The sequence below is a fragment of the Monodon monoceros genome, unplaced genomic scaffold (genome assembly GCF_005190385.1).
Source record: "Monodon monoceros isolate NGI ecotype Baffin Bay Population unplaced genomic scaffold, NGI_Narwhal_1 Super_Scaffold_18, whole genome shotgun sequence".
NCBI classification, from domain to species: domain Eukaryota; kingdom Metazoa; phylum Chordata; class Mammalia; order Artiodactyla; family Monodontidae; genus Monodon; species Monodon monoceros.
The window spans coordinates 82,146,321-82,161,291 of NW_021703774.1; the positions used below are offsets into that span (position 1 = coordinate 82,146,321).

Genomic DNA, 14,971 nt, shown 5'->3' on the forward strand with positions numbered 1-14,971 from the left:
ACACACACACACACACACACACACACACACACACACATATATACATACACTCATACATACATACAAGGGAGACTCTATTAGGCAAAATACCAACTGTTGTAATGCTCCATTTCTTTGAGAAGACATGCTCCCTGCATTGACAATAAATACTACTTCAGAGGCCATCTTTTCTCCCAGAACCTCAGGGCATGGAGTACAGTGATGACTGACTCTTCTAGAATGCGTGGCAAATCTACCTGATCTCCTTGATAGGGACAGAAAAAGCAGAAGCCACAAACCTTTTTGAACATATATTTTAGAACTTAATATTTACTATGACTCCCTTACTTAAGAGACTAAATGGTGCTTCCCAAACAAACATCTACAAAGCTGTCAAGGAAACTGCATGATAAAAAAAATTTATGCCTTCAAACATCTCATAAAACCACCCAGGATCAAGACATATGTACATCTTTTGGTTGCACAAAGCCTGAAGTGTTGTAGTTATTCAGCCTAACAGGTGATAGATCAATCAAGCTGTTTTGTGTTTTCCTTTCACAGCCACAATGAAAAAGAGCATTATTTTCAAAAATGGTTTTGTGTGACTACATTTAGACAATGATAATGATCACTGGACCCAGAAATGTTCTCAATACTCCCAGTTATTGGACGGCCTGTGAACAATGTCAGGAATAAATTTCATAGTTTTTAGAACAGAATTATGGTTCTGGAAAGAAAATGGAGAATTAAAAAAAATTTTTTTTTCAAAAGCATAAATAAAAGTGAAAGTAGCCCATCTCCTAGAGCCACAGAATTCACCTTTACCCCTCAGTCAAAGACTGATTAGGGACAGTAAGTGGGTAAATTAGCAATCCAGTCTGTATACTGTCATAACCCTAAAGACAAAAACAGTAAGGAATCCCCCCACAATGTCAGGTTTATCCTAATTTTCTTGGTCAAAGATTCAAAAATCAAACATGAAAAATCCTTCTAACCACAAAACTATCAGGGAGCATAATTTCTTACCATTCACAGTCAGTTTGGCTTTATGAGAATAGTTAGAACCAAAGTGATTAGTAATAATACACTGATATTTTCCTTCATCTGTGAAATTTACATTGAAAAGATGTAAGACACTAGTATATTCCAGAGCTTCTCCAGCTTGTTGCTGATAACGAACAAAATTCTCAATATCAGCATCATACAAGATTTCACTGTCTTTGCGCCACAAAGTAGACATGGGTGAATCACTGCTGCTCACTGCAGTGCATGTCAGAGTCACGTTCATGCTTCTTAGAGCAACTGTGGTTTCAGGATGGGTTCTTATCTGTGGCTTGAGAAAATCATCTAAGGAGAAAAAAATGGGGCAGGAGCCAAGTCAGTTATTTATTTTTGCTTCTATAGATTCAATTTTAAAAAAAATAATGTAAAATTGCATGTTATGTTTACAAAATGTCATGTTAAGGTTGAAAGGGACTATAGAGCTAGAATCCAATTCCCTTGTTTTAAGATGAGGAAAATGATGCCCAGAAGGGTCAAATGACTTGCTCTAAGATATGTAAGTCCACAGCTAAGCCTGGACTGGAACCCAGGTTTTCAGACTTCAGGGCTTAGCACTCTTTCTACCATCCCTTACTGTCACTTATGCTTTGAATGTACTTCTTAAGTATTACCAGTTACTGAGAAAAGGAGAAACCTAAATTAGAATTTTAAAACAAGCTCTAATTCTATTACCCCTTGTGTGTATGTGTATGTGTGTGTTTGTGTGTATATATAACATATATAAAAATAGGTATATCCAGGCTTCCCTGGTGGCGCAGTGGTTGAGAGTCCGCCTGCCGATGCAAGGGACACAGGTTCATGCCCCGGTCCGGGAAGATCCCACATGCCGCGGAGCGGCTGGGCCCGTGAGCCATGGCTGCTGAGCCTGCGCCTCCGGAACCTGTGCTCCGCAACGGGAGAGGCCACAACAGTGAGAGGCCCGCGTACCGCAAAAAAAAAAAAAAAAATAGGTATTCCTATTAATAAAACATACTATTTGAAAGTACTTTGTGCATAACTTTCACCTAAAATAGTGAAAAATTCCAAACATGTCAAATGTCCAAATGAAGACTGGCTTAGGACTGGCTAATAAACTATAGATTCATAAATAATAATATATTATTGGACTGATTCAGAGAAGCAGGTATATGAATTCTTAACCAATGTCTTCGCTGGGTAACATTTCACTGTGCCATAAAAGTGATAACTAAAAAAAGGAGATAAATTGTATGGTGTAAGCTTATGTTTAAAACTAAAGTCAGAAGGGCATTCATGGCAATGTAAGCAGAATTTAATCATTACTAGATTCTTTGTTTTCTTCCTTAAAGTTTGTAAAAACACTTAAGTATTTTATGTGCCTGAACTTACCACAAGGTTTTACCACAAAAAAAAAAGAAACCAAATGAAACTGGTACATTCATACATTGCTGGAGACAATATAAACTAGTGCTACCTGTTTGAAAACACCTGGTAGCACTTTTCAAGATCTACTAAATATAAAATCATGCTTTTGAATGAATTCATGAAAAAAAACTCACACTTTTTGATTCAGGAATCTTACTACTAGATATTTATTCTAAGGCTAATAATCTCCCTAAAAGGTAAAGGCCTACATTCATAAAGATGCTATAATACAGACAATATTTTAAATGATCATTTAAGAACACACTGAGGAAAAAAACTGCTTATGATATATTAAGTCGAAGAACACAAAATTTAAGCTACAATTACAATATAAAAATGTTAGAGAAGAATCTAAAGAAATGGAAATAGATATGCTAGTAGGAAAGCATTCTATTTAAAATTTTTTTTAATTCCGTTGTTAAGATAGTAAGTGCATAATATACAAAATATTAAAACAAAAATACAAACCACAGACAAAATCTTTCAGATCCACATTCAGGATGCTTTGCCCTGCTAGCCATTCAGGGTGTGCACAGCTTACATTCACAGAATGTTGAAAGTTATTATCAACCAGCCACTGAAGCAACCACTTCAAATGGCAGTCACAGAGCAAACTGCTTGTGTTCAGAATTCTGCAGAAACAAAAGGAAAAGAAGTGCCCTTTACTTTTCATTCCAAGTTTCTCCAGCATTAAAAGCTTACTACACAGGACGTCCCTGGTGGTGCAGTGGTTAAGAATCTGCCAGCCAATGCAGGGGACACGGTTCGAGCCCTGGTCCGGGAAGATCCCACATGCCACAGAGCAACTAAGCCCATGTGCCACAACTACTGAAGCCCACGCACCTAGAGCCTGTGCTCCGCAACAAGAGAAGCCACTGCAATGAGAAGCCAGCGCACCGCAACGAAGAGTAGGCCCCGCTCCCTGCAACTAGAGAAAGCCCACGCGCAGCAACGAAGACCCAACACAGCCAAAAATAAATAAATTAAGAGGGAAAAAAAAGGTTACTACACACCTAAGCATTTTTCTTGCCAAAAAAATGTTTAACCTGGATCTAACCATGAAAAAACAAAGTTAGACTGTCAGCCTTGTTTCCTCAAATATGACAGTGTCATGAAAGACACTAATAAAAGGGGTAGGGGGAATAAGGGTAAGGGATTTATTTTAGATTAAAGGAGACTAAAGAGTCATTACAACCAAATGTAAAGCGTGATCCTTCATTAAGAAAATATATATACACAAAGAACATTTTTGGACATTAGGGAAATCTCAGTATGGACTGCATATTAGATAATATTATTTTATCAATGTTAATTTCATTGGGTGTGATAATAGTGCTGTGGTTATATAAGAAAATAACCCTGCATAGGAAATACATGCTGAGATATTTTAGGAGTGAAGTGTCATGATGTCTGTAGCTTACTTTCGACTGGTTAAGCAAAATAATAAGTGTATGTATATACGTATATGAGTGTGTGTGGAAAGAGGGAGAGAGACAGAAGGAGAGAGAAAGGGAAAGAATGAAGGAGGGAGGGAGAGCAACAGGTAACAAATTTAGCAAAGAGTTAAGAATTGATGAATCCAGGTAAATGGCATATGGATGTTCATTGTACTGTCCTTTAAACTTTTGACATTTAAAATTTTTCCCAGAGAAATTTGGGGAAGAGCTTACTATATATATTGGGACATAGAGACATCTTTGTTGTGGAGAGGATATAATTATTTTCAAATTATTTCATCAAGACTAAAAACATTTCAGCCCTGTGGCAATGTGTACTGCAACCTAAACTAAGAACCACTGCAAAATGGTTTGTGGTTATAATAGGCATATAAAATATACGTGAAAAGTCAGTGTTTTATTTTAATGACCCTTAAATGTCTCATCCACTTGGAAGTAGGGAAAGCAAGTGATTTTGACAACATTATAACCTGCTTTGCGTGTATCACCAAAATCCTCAAGTAATTTTAAAGTTTGGTATAAAAATACCTAAGATCTGATTCCAAAGAAGTTTCAGTCTTTAAGGGTACCCCAAAAGCCATACTTTATCAAGGGCAATTTTAATTAAGCAGGCCAAAAGTTACCTTTTGCATTTCAAATTCTTATGTTATATGCATTCATTCACCGAGAAATATTTGAGTCTACTATATGCCAGGCACTGTTCTAGGCTGTTGCACTACAGCTCTCACAAAGCTTATGTACTTAGAGCCAAGCAATAAACAAACAAATGCAAAGTATAGTGTCAGAAAGTTAAGTCCTGTGAAGAAAAACAAAGCTGGGCAGAGACATAGAGACAGCAGCTACCAGTATAGATAAAGCAGTCAGGGAAAGATTCTTTGAAGAGATGGCATTTGGGCAAAGACCTGAAAGAATTGAGAGAGCAAATCACATGAAGATCTGAGGTAAGAGTGTCACAGACGGAGGAAACTAGGCACAAAGACCTTGAGGCAGATACTTAGTGTGCTTAGTGTGAAAAGCAAGGAGGCCACTGAAGCCAGAGCACAGAAAGTGAGGGGACAGTGACGGGAATGAGGTCAGAGAGATGGGCAAGAAGGACCAGGCCATGCAAGTGCTTTATAAACTAAGGAAAGAACCTGAGTTGTTTTTTTCCTATGTGTGCTGGGAAGACACCGGAAGGTTAAGAACAGAGGAATGATATGGTCTAACTTATGCTTTCTTAGATATAAGTTACCTCATGGACTTACATCCTAATTCCACTACTTACCTTAGGCAAGATACTGAATGCCTCCAAAATCTCAGTTTCTATTCCTGGAAAGTGGGATTAAGAACACCTACCTCAAAATTTTTTTTAAATAAAGCATTTAGCATAGTGTCTGGCCACAGATACCACAAGATTCACATTAGTTCCCTTCACTTCTGTTTCTTTTGCATCTTTCCACCCTTCACATGCTAATGAATTCTGCTGTACCTAATGGAGTATATCCTGCATTCTCTCCACAAGTATATGGATAGATATATACCAAATATCAACAGTGGTTGTCTTTTGAGTACTGGGGATTTGGGGTCTTTCTCTCCCTCTTGGTTTAACTATCTAATTTTCTACCATGATTACATAATTTTAATGCAGAACAATTTTTAATTCATATTTGACTCTCCCACCTCCCCCCAATATTTATGCAAAGCACTGTGAAGGATACCAAAAAGTATTAAGAGATACTTTAATAAATGTTGATGTGAAATTCTGTATTATAAATATGACTTAAATTTAAAGTAACCAAGAGCAACTAAAACTTCTCAGTAAATAAGCTGCATTAGAGTTCCTGCATTAGCAGCTTGTTCAAACCAACTCAAAAAATCACCAAGTGACTCTCTGAAGAATGAAACTATGATATTTGCTTTCACCTATAAAAATTATATTTTAAACTGATTTCTCTTAACAAGAGTTAAAACTTTCTTGCTGGCCCTCAGATTATCACAACCAAAAAAAGGTAATACTGATATGCAGTAAGTTGTGCCTTTTCAAGTTAAAGTAAGCCTTAGGAGAAATAACTCAAAATATCTCAAGAGACCAAAAAAATAAATAAATAAATAAGCAAGCCACTTGAAAAATCTGGCAGACGACTTCCCTGGTGGCGCAGTGGTTAAGAATCCACCTGCCAATGCAGGGGACACAGGTTCGAGCCCTGGTCCGGGAAGATTCCACGTGCCAAGGAGCAACTAAGCCTATGCGCCATGACTACTGAGCCTGCACTCTAGAGCCCGCGAGCCACAACTACTGAGCCCACGTGCCACAACTACTGAAGCCCGCGTGCCTAGAGTCCATGCTCCACAACAAGAGAAGCCACCGCAATGAGAAGCCCACGCGCCACAACAGAGTAGCCCCCACTCAACGCAACTAGAGAAAACCTGTGTGCAGCAATGAAGACCCAATGCAGCCAAAAATAAGTAAATATATTTTTTAAAAAATCTGGCAGAAAATAACAAAAGATGATCTCCATAACATTTTAACTTTTGTTATTATCTTAGTTATTCACCTTTTACTATATGCCAGGCTCTGTGTGGAGTATCTTCTCAAAACCCTCAAAAGCTTTCTAATGCACTTAGAGGGAAAAAAGTCCTAACTCCTCGTGGCCTATTAGGCCCTACATGATCAGGCCTGTTTATGTCTCTGACCTCATCTCCTACCATTCTTTCCCTTGCTCTTGTCTTCCAGCCACATCAGTGTCTCTGCTGTTCTTCAAGCACAAAAAGCAAGCTCCTTCCTCAGGGCCTTTTCACTTGCTCTTCCCTGTGCCTGGAATGCCCTTTGCCCAGTATAAAATGGCTTGCCATTTCATCTCACTAAGGGCCTGGCTCAAAGGCTGTTATCTTCAGAAAAGCCTTCCCTCACTACTTCAAAATAGCAATCCCTGTCACGCTGTACACCTTTGACCCAGCTTTTTCTTCAGAACATTTATTATCTGATGAGATATTATATACCTACTGGTTTACTATTTATCTTCCTAACAGAATTTTGTAATATGCTATGAGGACAGAGACTTTGTCTTGTTCACTACTGCGTTTTTAGCATTTAGAACAGTACCTTACATAGCAGATGACAATAAACATTTCTTCCATAAACAAATTATCTCATTTTATCTTCACATAAGCCTGAGGGTGGTGCTCTTCCCATATTGAGAAGGGAAACTGAGTCCTAGGCTAAACACACAGTTGTAAAGAATGGGGCAAGAATCTAAACCGAGGCAATTTGAACTCACATACTTCCAGCGCATCTCAAACTATATGTGGAGAAGGACCAGTTTTTTAAATTCCCAATCTGTTATAGATCAATACTTATAAAATTCAACAGAAGTGTCACAGTAAGGTCAAATTGTTCTATAAGTTTCTAAAAAGCTTGCTCTGAATTTCTATCCTTCTCTCGTCATGAATCAGCTCTGGTCCACAGACCTCCCTTTGAATAGCCTTCAGGCAAGGCAAGATAAGTTGATATAGCCCGTTGATTCTTACCAGTGGCTCAATATCCGAATCACCAGAGTTTAAAATTAAGAGCAACGCCCAACTAACCACCCCACCCCTGGGAAATCCCCCTTGGGAAATAAGAACAATTTTTTTAAATCATGAATGAAAAAACATTAAAATGATGTGTATTTTTCTATCGTAACTATTCAACAGTTTTGGAACATTTTAGTAGTTTGAACAGATTAGAGACATCCTCTGTGACCATTATACTGAAAGTGCTAGATCACCTCCAAAAATTACATAATACCTTAATTGTAACTCATCCCAAGAGAACACATGTCTCCAACAGTCCAAAAAGGACGAGGGGAATAAAAAAGGAACAGTAGGGTAAACATAAAGCATAAGCAGCGTTGCTAAGGTCTCTTTAACTACATGCATCAGCAACACAGGAAAAAAACAGAAGGTCTTGGAGCCACACACTCTGGGCTTTTCAATGTTATTTTTAAATTACATCCAGTCACTAAAATAACTGAATGTTAACACTTTCTTTTTTCCTGCCTGAATTGTGTGCTTTGGGAAACATCTGGGTCACATTCATCACACTTTAAGCACAAGCGTGGATAATGATCTAATTAGTGACAAAAAAGACTTAAGTTACGTACAGTTCTTTCAAGCGAGTCTGGGAAAAAGCATTTTCTTGGATAGACATTATGGCATTGTTGTTCAAATCTCTGAAATGAAGAGAAATGAAACATTACCAGTCACCATTTCTACAATTAAGTTATATAAACACTTTAAATGGTCATGAAAATCTCTGCTAAGAGCAAAGATTATTTATATACTGAGCAAAATGGCTGAAAAATACTTACAGATGCTCAAGGGATTCAAGACCAATGAATGCTTTCTTTGTAATTGACTTAATCTGATTTCCTTGTAAGATTCTGAAATACAAACAGACCTTTCTAATAAAGCTCTCCACTTATCAAAATTAAATTCATTAAAATAAACATTTACCTATAACAAGTGAAAATAAGCCTAACATGCATTCTTAAGAAAGTTGTGAACCTTCATTATTAACCAGTGTGAAGCATAGAATAAATGTGTCTATTAAGATGTCAGCGTTCAGTGAGGTATCTATAAACAACCATCCTGACCACAGATACACCTGTAGTTTTCATATAATAAACTGGATTACATTCCCAGTTTCTCCCTTCTCAGCAAAAGATCATCCGGTCAAAGAAACTCAGAGAAGTGTGAAGTCTGGGAGACATTCTTATGGGAGAAGACCTAAAATCTTGCTTGAGAGAATCCTCTCTTGCTAAATTACCCATAAATCTCACATGATTAAACAGATCATGGTTCAATTCTGGTTTCAGTGCATTTCTTTTACTTAAATCAAAATTTTAGTTCCATAAATAACTTCTCTTTAAGTGACACTAGGAATGTTCTTTCAGAAAGTGCCCCACCACAAAAAAACAAAATGAAAAACAAACCATAAAACAAAAACCTTAATAAACAATGAAGCTTCTTCCTTTAGTGGGTGAACCAGAAGGCTCAGACTTTCTAGCCACAGCAAATAGACACAATCCAATCACATTTACAATTGGTTCTTTAAAATATACCTTCATAGACATACATAAATATCATAAGTACATACAATTTAGTGAGACTTGTGAGTCCAGCAAAGGCTTCACTAGCATCTTCTATGGCCCATGAAATTTCATTGTTTCTTAAGTTTCTACGAAAATGTCAGGGATAGACAGGTTATGTTAGTCAACATGACCATTACACCATCAGGCATCATCCTGACATAGCAATGCTAATTTTAATTTTGATCCTTACAGTAAAGGTTAGGTTATTTATGATAAACACTCAACTCTTCTTTTTAAAGAATACCTGAGATAAGCATGTAAGAACTAATTCTCGTAAGCTAAGAATTAAGCCGATCTTGATAAATAAATTAAGCAACCTGCTAAGAGTATTAATCTTCCTAGCTAATAGCCCGTAATTGTGTTAGCATATTAAAAATTATAGTCAGGGCCCTACAAAGAGGAGGATTTCAAGATGCAGGGGGTATGGCTTACAAATCTTATTTCAGACTAATGGGATTTTGGGGTGATCCAAGCCTTCCCCTGAGCCCTTAAATCTAAAATGGCTGACAAAAAGTAATGTCAATACAGAGCTTCACAGCTCAACAGCAATTAAACATGCCCCCTGGAAAGTAAGAATGATATACCCATGTGCTAGAGTGATCACTCTGTTTTCTTTAAAAGGAAAAGTATGGATCTTTTAAAATCCACTGTTCCATTCTCAGACGAAATGCAATTGCACCACACCATGTCATCATGGAAGAAATACCAGTTAAAGATATTTAATCACTTTTGCTTCCTTAAGTCATCTCATAATAAAGCACAAAGTTTTTTGCTTTATGAGACATATGTAGGGCTTCCCTGGTGGCGCAGTGGTTGAGAGTCCGCCTGCCGATGTAGGGGACATGGGTTCGTGCCCCGGTCTGGGAAGATCCCACATGCTGCGGAGCGGCTAGGCCCGTGAGCCATGGCCGCTGAGTCTGCGTCCAGAGCCTGTGCTCCGCAACGGGAGAGGCCACAACAGTGAGAGGCCCGCGTACCGCAAAAAAAAAAAAAAAAAAAAGACGTGTAAAGTTATGTGAATAACAGTAAGGAGATAGGAGATCACTCTTCCCATTTAGCTATGTCTTTACCTGAAGTGAAAGCTAAGAAAGATCATTTTATTTTACTAAAGAATAAACACTGAAACAACTGATGGCTCAACTCTGCAGGACTTTTCCCTCTCCTCCACAGAACAGCATAAATAGAACTCACTCACCAAAGGGAGTAAGAAGTATATCTACTCTGGCAAGAGCATTGATCTAAAGCCGGAATATCTCAGATCTGTTCCTAATTCTGCCTTAACTATTTTTGTAGCATTAGATAATCATTTATGTCTGCAATTACTTTCCTAAACTTTAATGCTAAAAGTAATAATCAGTGGTGTACTAAAAGAACCTGTCTGCCATCCCATGCACTGCCAAAAGACTACAGCTGCATCTAATATAAATTCCTGAGTTTGCACTGATCTAATTTAACCTCTGATAAGGTAGAAAAGAGAAAAACTTTAAAAAAAGGAAATTACTTTTTCAAGGCCAAATCTAAAGGAGGACTACTTCATTAAGTTAAAAAAAAAAGAAAAAACATCAAACACACACAGGTGCACGCATAGACACCTTCACAAAATTATCATGCTTTCGTTGTCACTTATGGTTAGGTCCCAAAGTTGGGAACCTGCCTCTTTTCTGAGACCATTTATCAACTAAACCTGATGACCAAAAAGTTCCCTATTCAGGAACCTTGAGAATCTACAAATTCTACTAATTACTCTTTTTCTCTTATTCTGCTCTATGCTTGAGATTACTATATTTCATTAAAATACCTCTTCATTCAATTATATTCCATGATCAGGGTAAAACATTCAACTTACAGAACAACAGAAGTTTAGAGTTGAAACTGCCTTTTGCAACCATCTAATCCTATATCCATCCTTCACTGGACATAAAAAAAAAAAACAAAAAACAAAAAACAACAGGAAAGGCTAAGTAATTTTGTTCATCTGACAGTAAAATGAAAAGCACATGAGGGACTTCCCTGCTGGCGCAGTGATTAAGCATCTGCCTGCCAATGCAGGGGACACGGGTTCGAGCCCTGGTCCGGGAAGATCCCACATGCTGTGGAGCAACTAAGCCCATGCGCCACGACTACTGAGCCTGCGCTCTAGAGCAAGCGCACGGCAACTACTGAGCCCACGTGCCACAACTACTGAAGCCCACACGCCTAGAGCCCATGCTCTGCAACAAGAGAAGTCACCACAATGAGGAGCCCGTGCACCACAACAAAGAGTAGCTCCCACTCACAGCAGCTAAAGAAAGCCTGCATGCAGCAACAAAGACCCAACACAGCCAAAAATACATAAATAATAAATAAATACATAAATTTATTTTTTTTAAAAGAAGCACATGAGCTTTAGCATAAAAAAGACCTGGGAAAAGACCTGGGTTCTAATCCTGGCCCAAACATTTACACGGTATATGACTTTAAACAAATCATTTAATCTCTCTGAACCTCAGTCCCCCAATATGGAAAAGAGCAATAATATCCCAGTACTCTGAATGCACCTGGCACATATCAGATCATTAATAAATGTTAGTTTTTTCTGTCCAAAGTCAAGAAGCAAACTGGTAACAGTAAAGAGGTCTCCTGCCAGAGCTGTTCCCACTATATGTCCTGCATCCTTTTGAATGAGAAGTGGTAGATCTGGTACACTACTGGTAGTTCAAGGTCAGAGGAGTAAGAAAATGTGCATTCCTGACACTAGCAACTGTGTTTTATTCCACAGTAACTGGCACAATAAGAGATGCTTTGTTGTTTAGTTAACTCAGAATTAAAGTACAAACTGAAATGGCTAGAGATACATAAAATTTACATATAGGGATAGAGATAAGCAAGACTGTCTTGCCCCAAGGCATAGGAGAGAAGAACTGCAAAATATTAACATACATAATATGTACACTGATTAGCTGTTTTGCTTTAGTGCTTTAAAAAAATTAGTAAAAAAAAAAAAAAATCCCCCAAAAGGAGAGATATACTTACAGTGTCTGAAGATTGGAAAGAAACCTAAATACACCATCAGCAATGTGAGTGACTCTGTTGTCCCCTAAGTTCAATCTCTCCAGTAAGCTCAGACCCACAAAGGCAGATTCATCCAGGCGGGTCAACTGGTTATAGGACAAATCACTAAAAACAGGAAACATGGAAGGTAAAAAATTCACTCTCTTCTAGTTCAACTTTCATATTCTTATTCTGCTTACATGATAAATTCAGGGCTTTCAAACTTCTAATAAAGAGGGATATTAGATCTCATTACTGGCCATGGGAATGACTTATTCAACCTGCTCTAGTCTCACAGCTTCCACTGAAATGCCATCTCACACTTACAGTTCAGACAGTCTTTGGCAGAACTCCCATGCATCAGGGCTGATTCTTTCAACAGCATTCTGGCTCACATAGAGCTGTTGTAACATTCGCAAGCCATACAACCACCCCTTGTTCACTTCTGTAAGGTTATTATGCTCCAGTTCTCTGCAGAATTAAAGAAAGGAGGAAATATGTTGCAAAACAAGGCATGCAGGACTTCACTGGTGGCACAGTGGTTAATAATCCGCCTGCCAATGCAGGGGACACAGGTTCGAGCCCTGGTCCAGGAAGATCCCACATGCCGCAGAGCAACTACGCCCGTGCACAACTACTGAGCCTGTGCTCTAGAGCCTGTGAGCCACAGCTACTGAAGACCACATGCCTAGAGCCCGTGCTCCGCAACAAGAGAAGCCACGGCAATGAGAAGCCTGCACACCACAACGAAGAGTAGCCCCCACTCACCACAACTAGAGAAAGCCCGCGTGCAGCAACAAAGACCTAACGCAGCCAAAAATAAACAAAATTAAATCTTTAAGGAAAAAAAAAAAACAAGGCATGCAATGAGAAGATTCCAAAAATCTTCATTAAGTCTTGCACAGAGAGGCATATACCTTTGCTCAACCCAAGTGAGCAGACAAATTCTATTCATAAATATGTACATGTTTCTTAAGATTTAGTGCAAGAAGCCTGTAAGACTCTCTAAAATATCATATCTATAAAATCAACTCACCAAGAGATATAGTATACCTGTTCTGGATAAATCCTAATAATTTTCATCAGTCAAACATTAAGGGAATATAAACTTTTCAGATGAAATGTTTGGAAGAATGATGACAAAAATACCAGTTAGATAACAAAGCTTAAATCTTAATTTATTTCACATAAGAGAAGGAAGGAAGAGCTAAAGTACTTTGTTATAATTAAAGCTACTATCCTAGCTGTTCGGCACTGAAAAGCCCCAGACTCCCTTCCTAACAATCTCCTATTCTAGTTCATAGTACTTACAATTCTTCCATGTTATCCAAGCCAAAAAAAGCTCCATCCTTGAGTTTGCTAATTCCATTCCGCTGCATTTTCAAAGATCTTAAGGAGTCTAGACCTTGGAATGTGAGACCTTCCACAACTTTAATCCTGTTTCTTTTAAGTTCCCTTTAACAGAAATAGTTTACAGTCAAAAAATTGGTTTACTGATTTGCCCTAATAATAATAAAAAGAAACAGACATATAAGAAAAAGCAATCTTCTTATAATCCATCTATTTAGCTACTCACAAGAATTGGAGGTGAGGTAGCTTGAAGATCTTGGGTGGAATCATGCTAATTCTATTCCTGTTTAACTTTACCACTAATAAGGAACTTGACAAATTATCGAAGCAACCAGCCTCCAAGATGGTTATCCTATTATTGCTCAAATTCCTAAAATGAACAAGATAACAACAAAAAAATTCAGTGAAACTAAACATTCTACCACTGTAAAGCTGCCTCAAGTCTATGACTGAGCCCCAGCTCTACCACTTAGCAACCGTATGCAACTTTACAAATCATTTAACTGCTTTGTGTCTTCAAGCACAAAATAAGGATAATACCTACTTCATTTGGGTTGAAACAGTATGTGTGAATGTGCTTTGTAAACTGTAAAACACTAGCACTCACGCTAATTATCACCACCATTACACAGGTTAAGCACTGTTTAACAAACTACTCCCGTTTACCTTTTACATGACTGTTAGTAAAACATAATCCAGAATTAAATCTCAAAAATTACCCTGGATACTTAATATTTTCTGAAAATAGTGTACTCTTTAAGGGCAGAAAAAAAAACAAAAAAATCTAACCTAGGTTTGTTTCACATAAGCATATCAAAATCACAATAAATAAGACATATCTGAGAAGATAAATATCAATGAATAATAAACATGCACTTCAAATTAAATCTAGTTTAAACTCTATTTTACTTACAGGTATTTAAGCTGCATTCGAGGAAATGAAGATGTCTTGACTTCTGATATTATATTTGAGCTGAGATCTAAACTCTCGAGAGCAGGGTAAAACTGGAATGCTTCTGCATTTATTTCTGGGATTATATTATGGACTCTATAAAACAAAGATTATATTGAAGCTATTGCCAGTGATCCACCCTAAACCACAAAAATGTTAAATAATTAGGATCAACAACAAGGGTACCTAAAACAAAAACAAAAAAAACTGTGTACTATGCATAATTTAAGTAAAAGACCTGAAATTTTATTTACTTACAATGAGAGAAGAGTAATATTAGTGGTTGGTTCTCCAAAATATGGGATTTCAGTTAGCTCATTATAATTCATTTTCCTGAGTAGGGGGAAAAATAGATATAAAAATTTAGTGAGGGAAATGCTACCTCGAGTTCTAGTTTCTGGCTAGTACATATTCTTTAGGATAAATGCCAAATTTGAAAAAAGCCTATGACCCAGAATGAGTTAGACTAAATATTTTCTACTGAGAAATTAGAGATTTTAATTAAAAAATGTTTTCATGGTATAGATCTATGATTTGATACCAATATTAGAAAGGTTAGGAAATATTTTGCACATTAAATATTTTTAATCCCAGCAAGGTTATTTGAATAGTTACTATTATGACTGCTAATTTAAGTCCTTCTTAAA

At 37.4% G+C, this 14,971-nt stretch overlaps 1 protein-coding gene across 4 annotated transcripts in view; it reads right to left on the minus strand.

The window, feature by feature from the left end:
• Positions 1-14,971, minus strand: part of LRIG2 (leucine rich repeats and immunoglobulin like domains 2) — a 66,412-nt gene that overhangs the window by 19,782 nt on the left and 31,659 nt on the right. For 3 of the 4 annotated variants that reach the window (XM_029228419.1, XM_029228420.1, XM_029228421.1), the window contains 11 exons: positions 14,583-14,657; positions 14,286-14,420; positions 13,599-13,742; positions 13,334-13,477; positions 12,350-12,493; positions 12,005-12,148; positions 8,998-9,078; positions 8,210-8,281; positions 8,003-8,071; positions 2,893-3,056; positions 1,006-1,326 (listed from right to left, as the gene is read on the minus strand). In XM_029228419.1, the coding sequence (XP_029084252.1) occupies positions 1,006-1,326; positions 2,893-3,056; positions 8,003-8,071; positions 8,210-8,281; positions 8,998-9,078; positions 12,005-12,148; positions 12,350-12,493; positions 13,334-13,477; positions 13,599-13,742; positions 14,286-14,420; positions 14,583-14,657 (1,493 nt within the window). Of the gene's footprint in view, positions 1-1,005; positions 1,327-2,892; positions 3,057-8,002; positions 8,072-8,209; positions 8,282-8,997; positions 9,079-12,004; positions 12,149-12,349; positions 12,494-13,333; positions 13,478-13,598; positions 13,743-14,285; positions 14,465-14,582; positions 14,658-14,971 lie in introns of those variants that run through there. The other variant, XM_029228422.1, reaches the window with a different exon arrangement.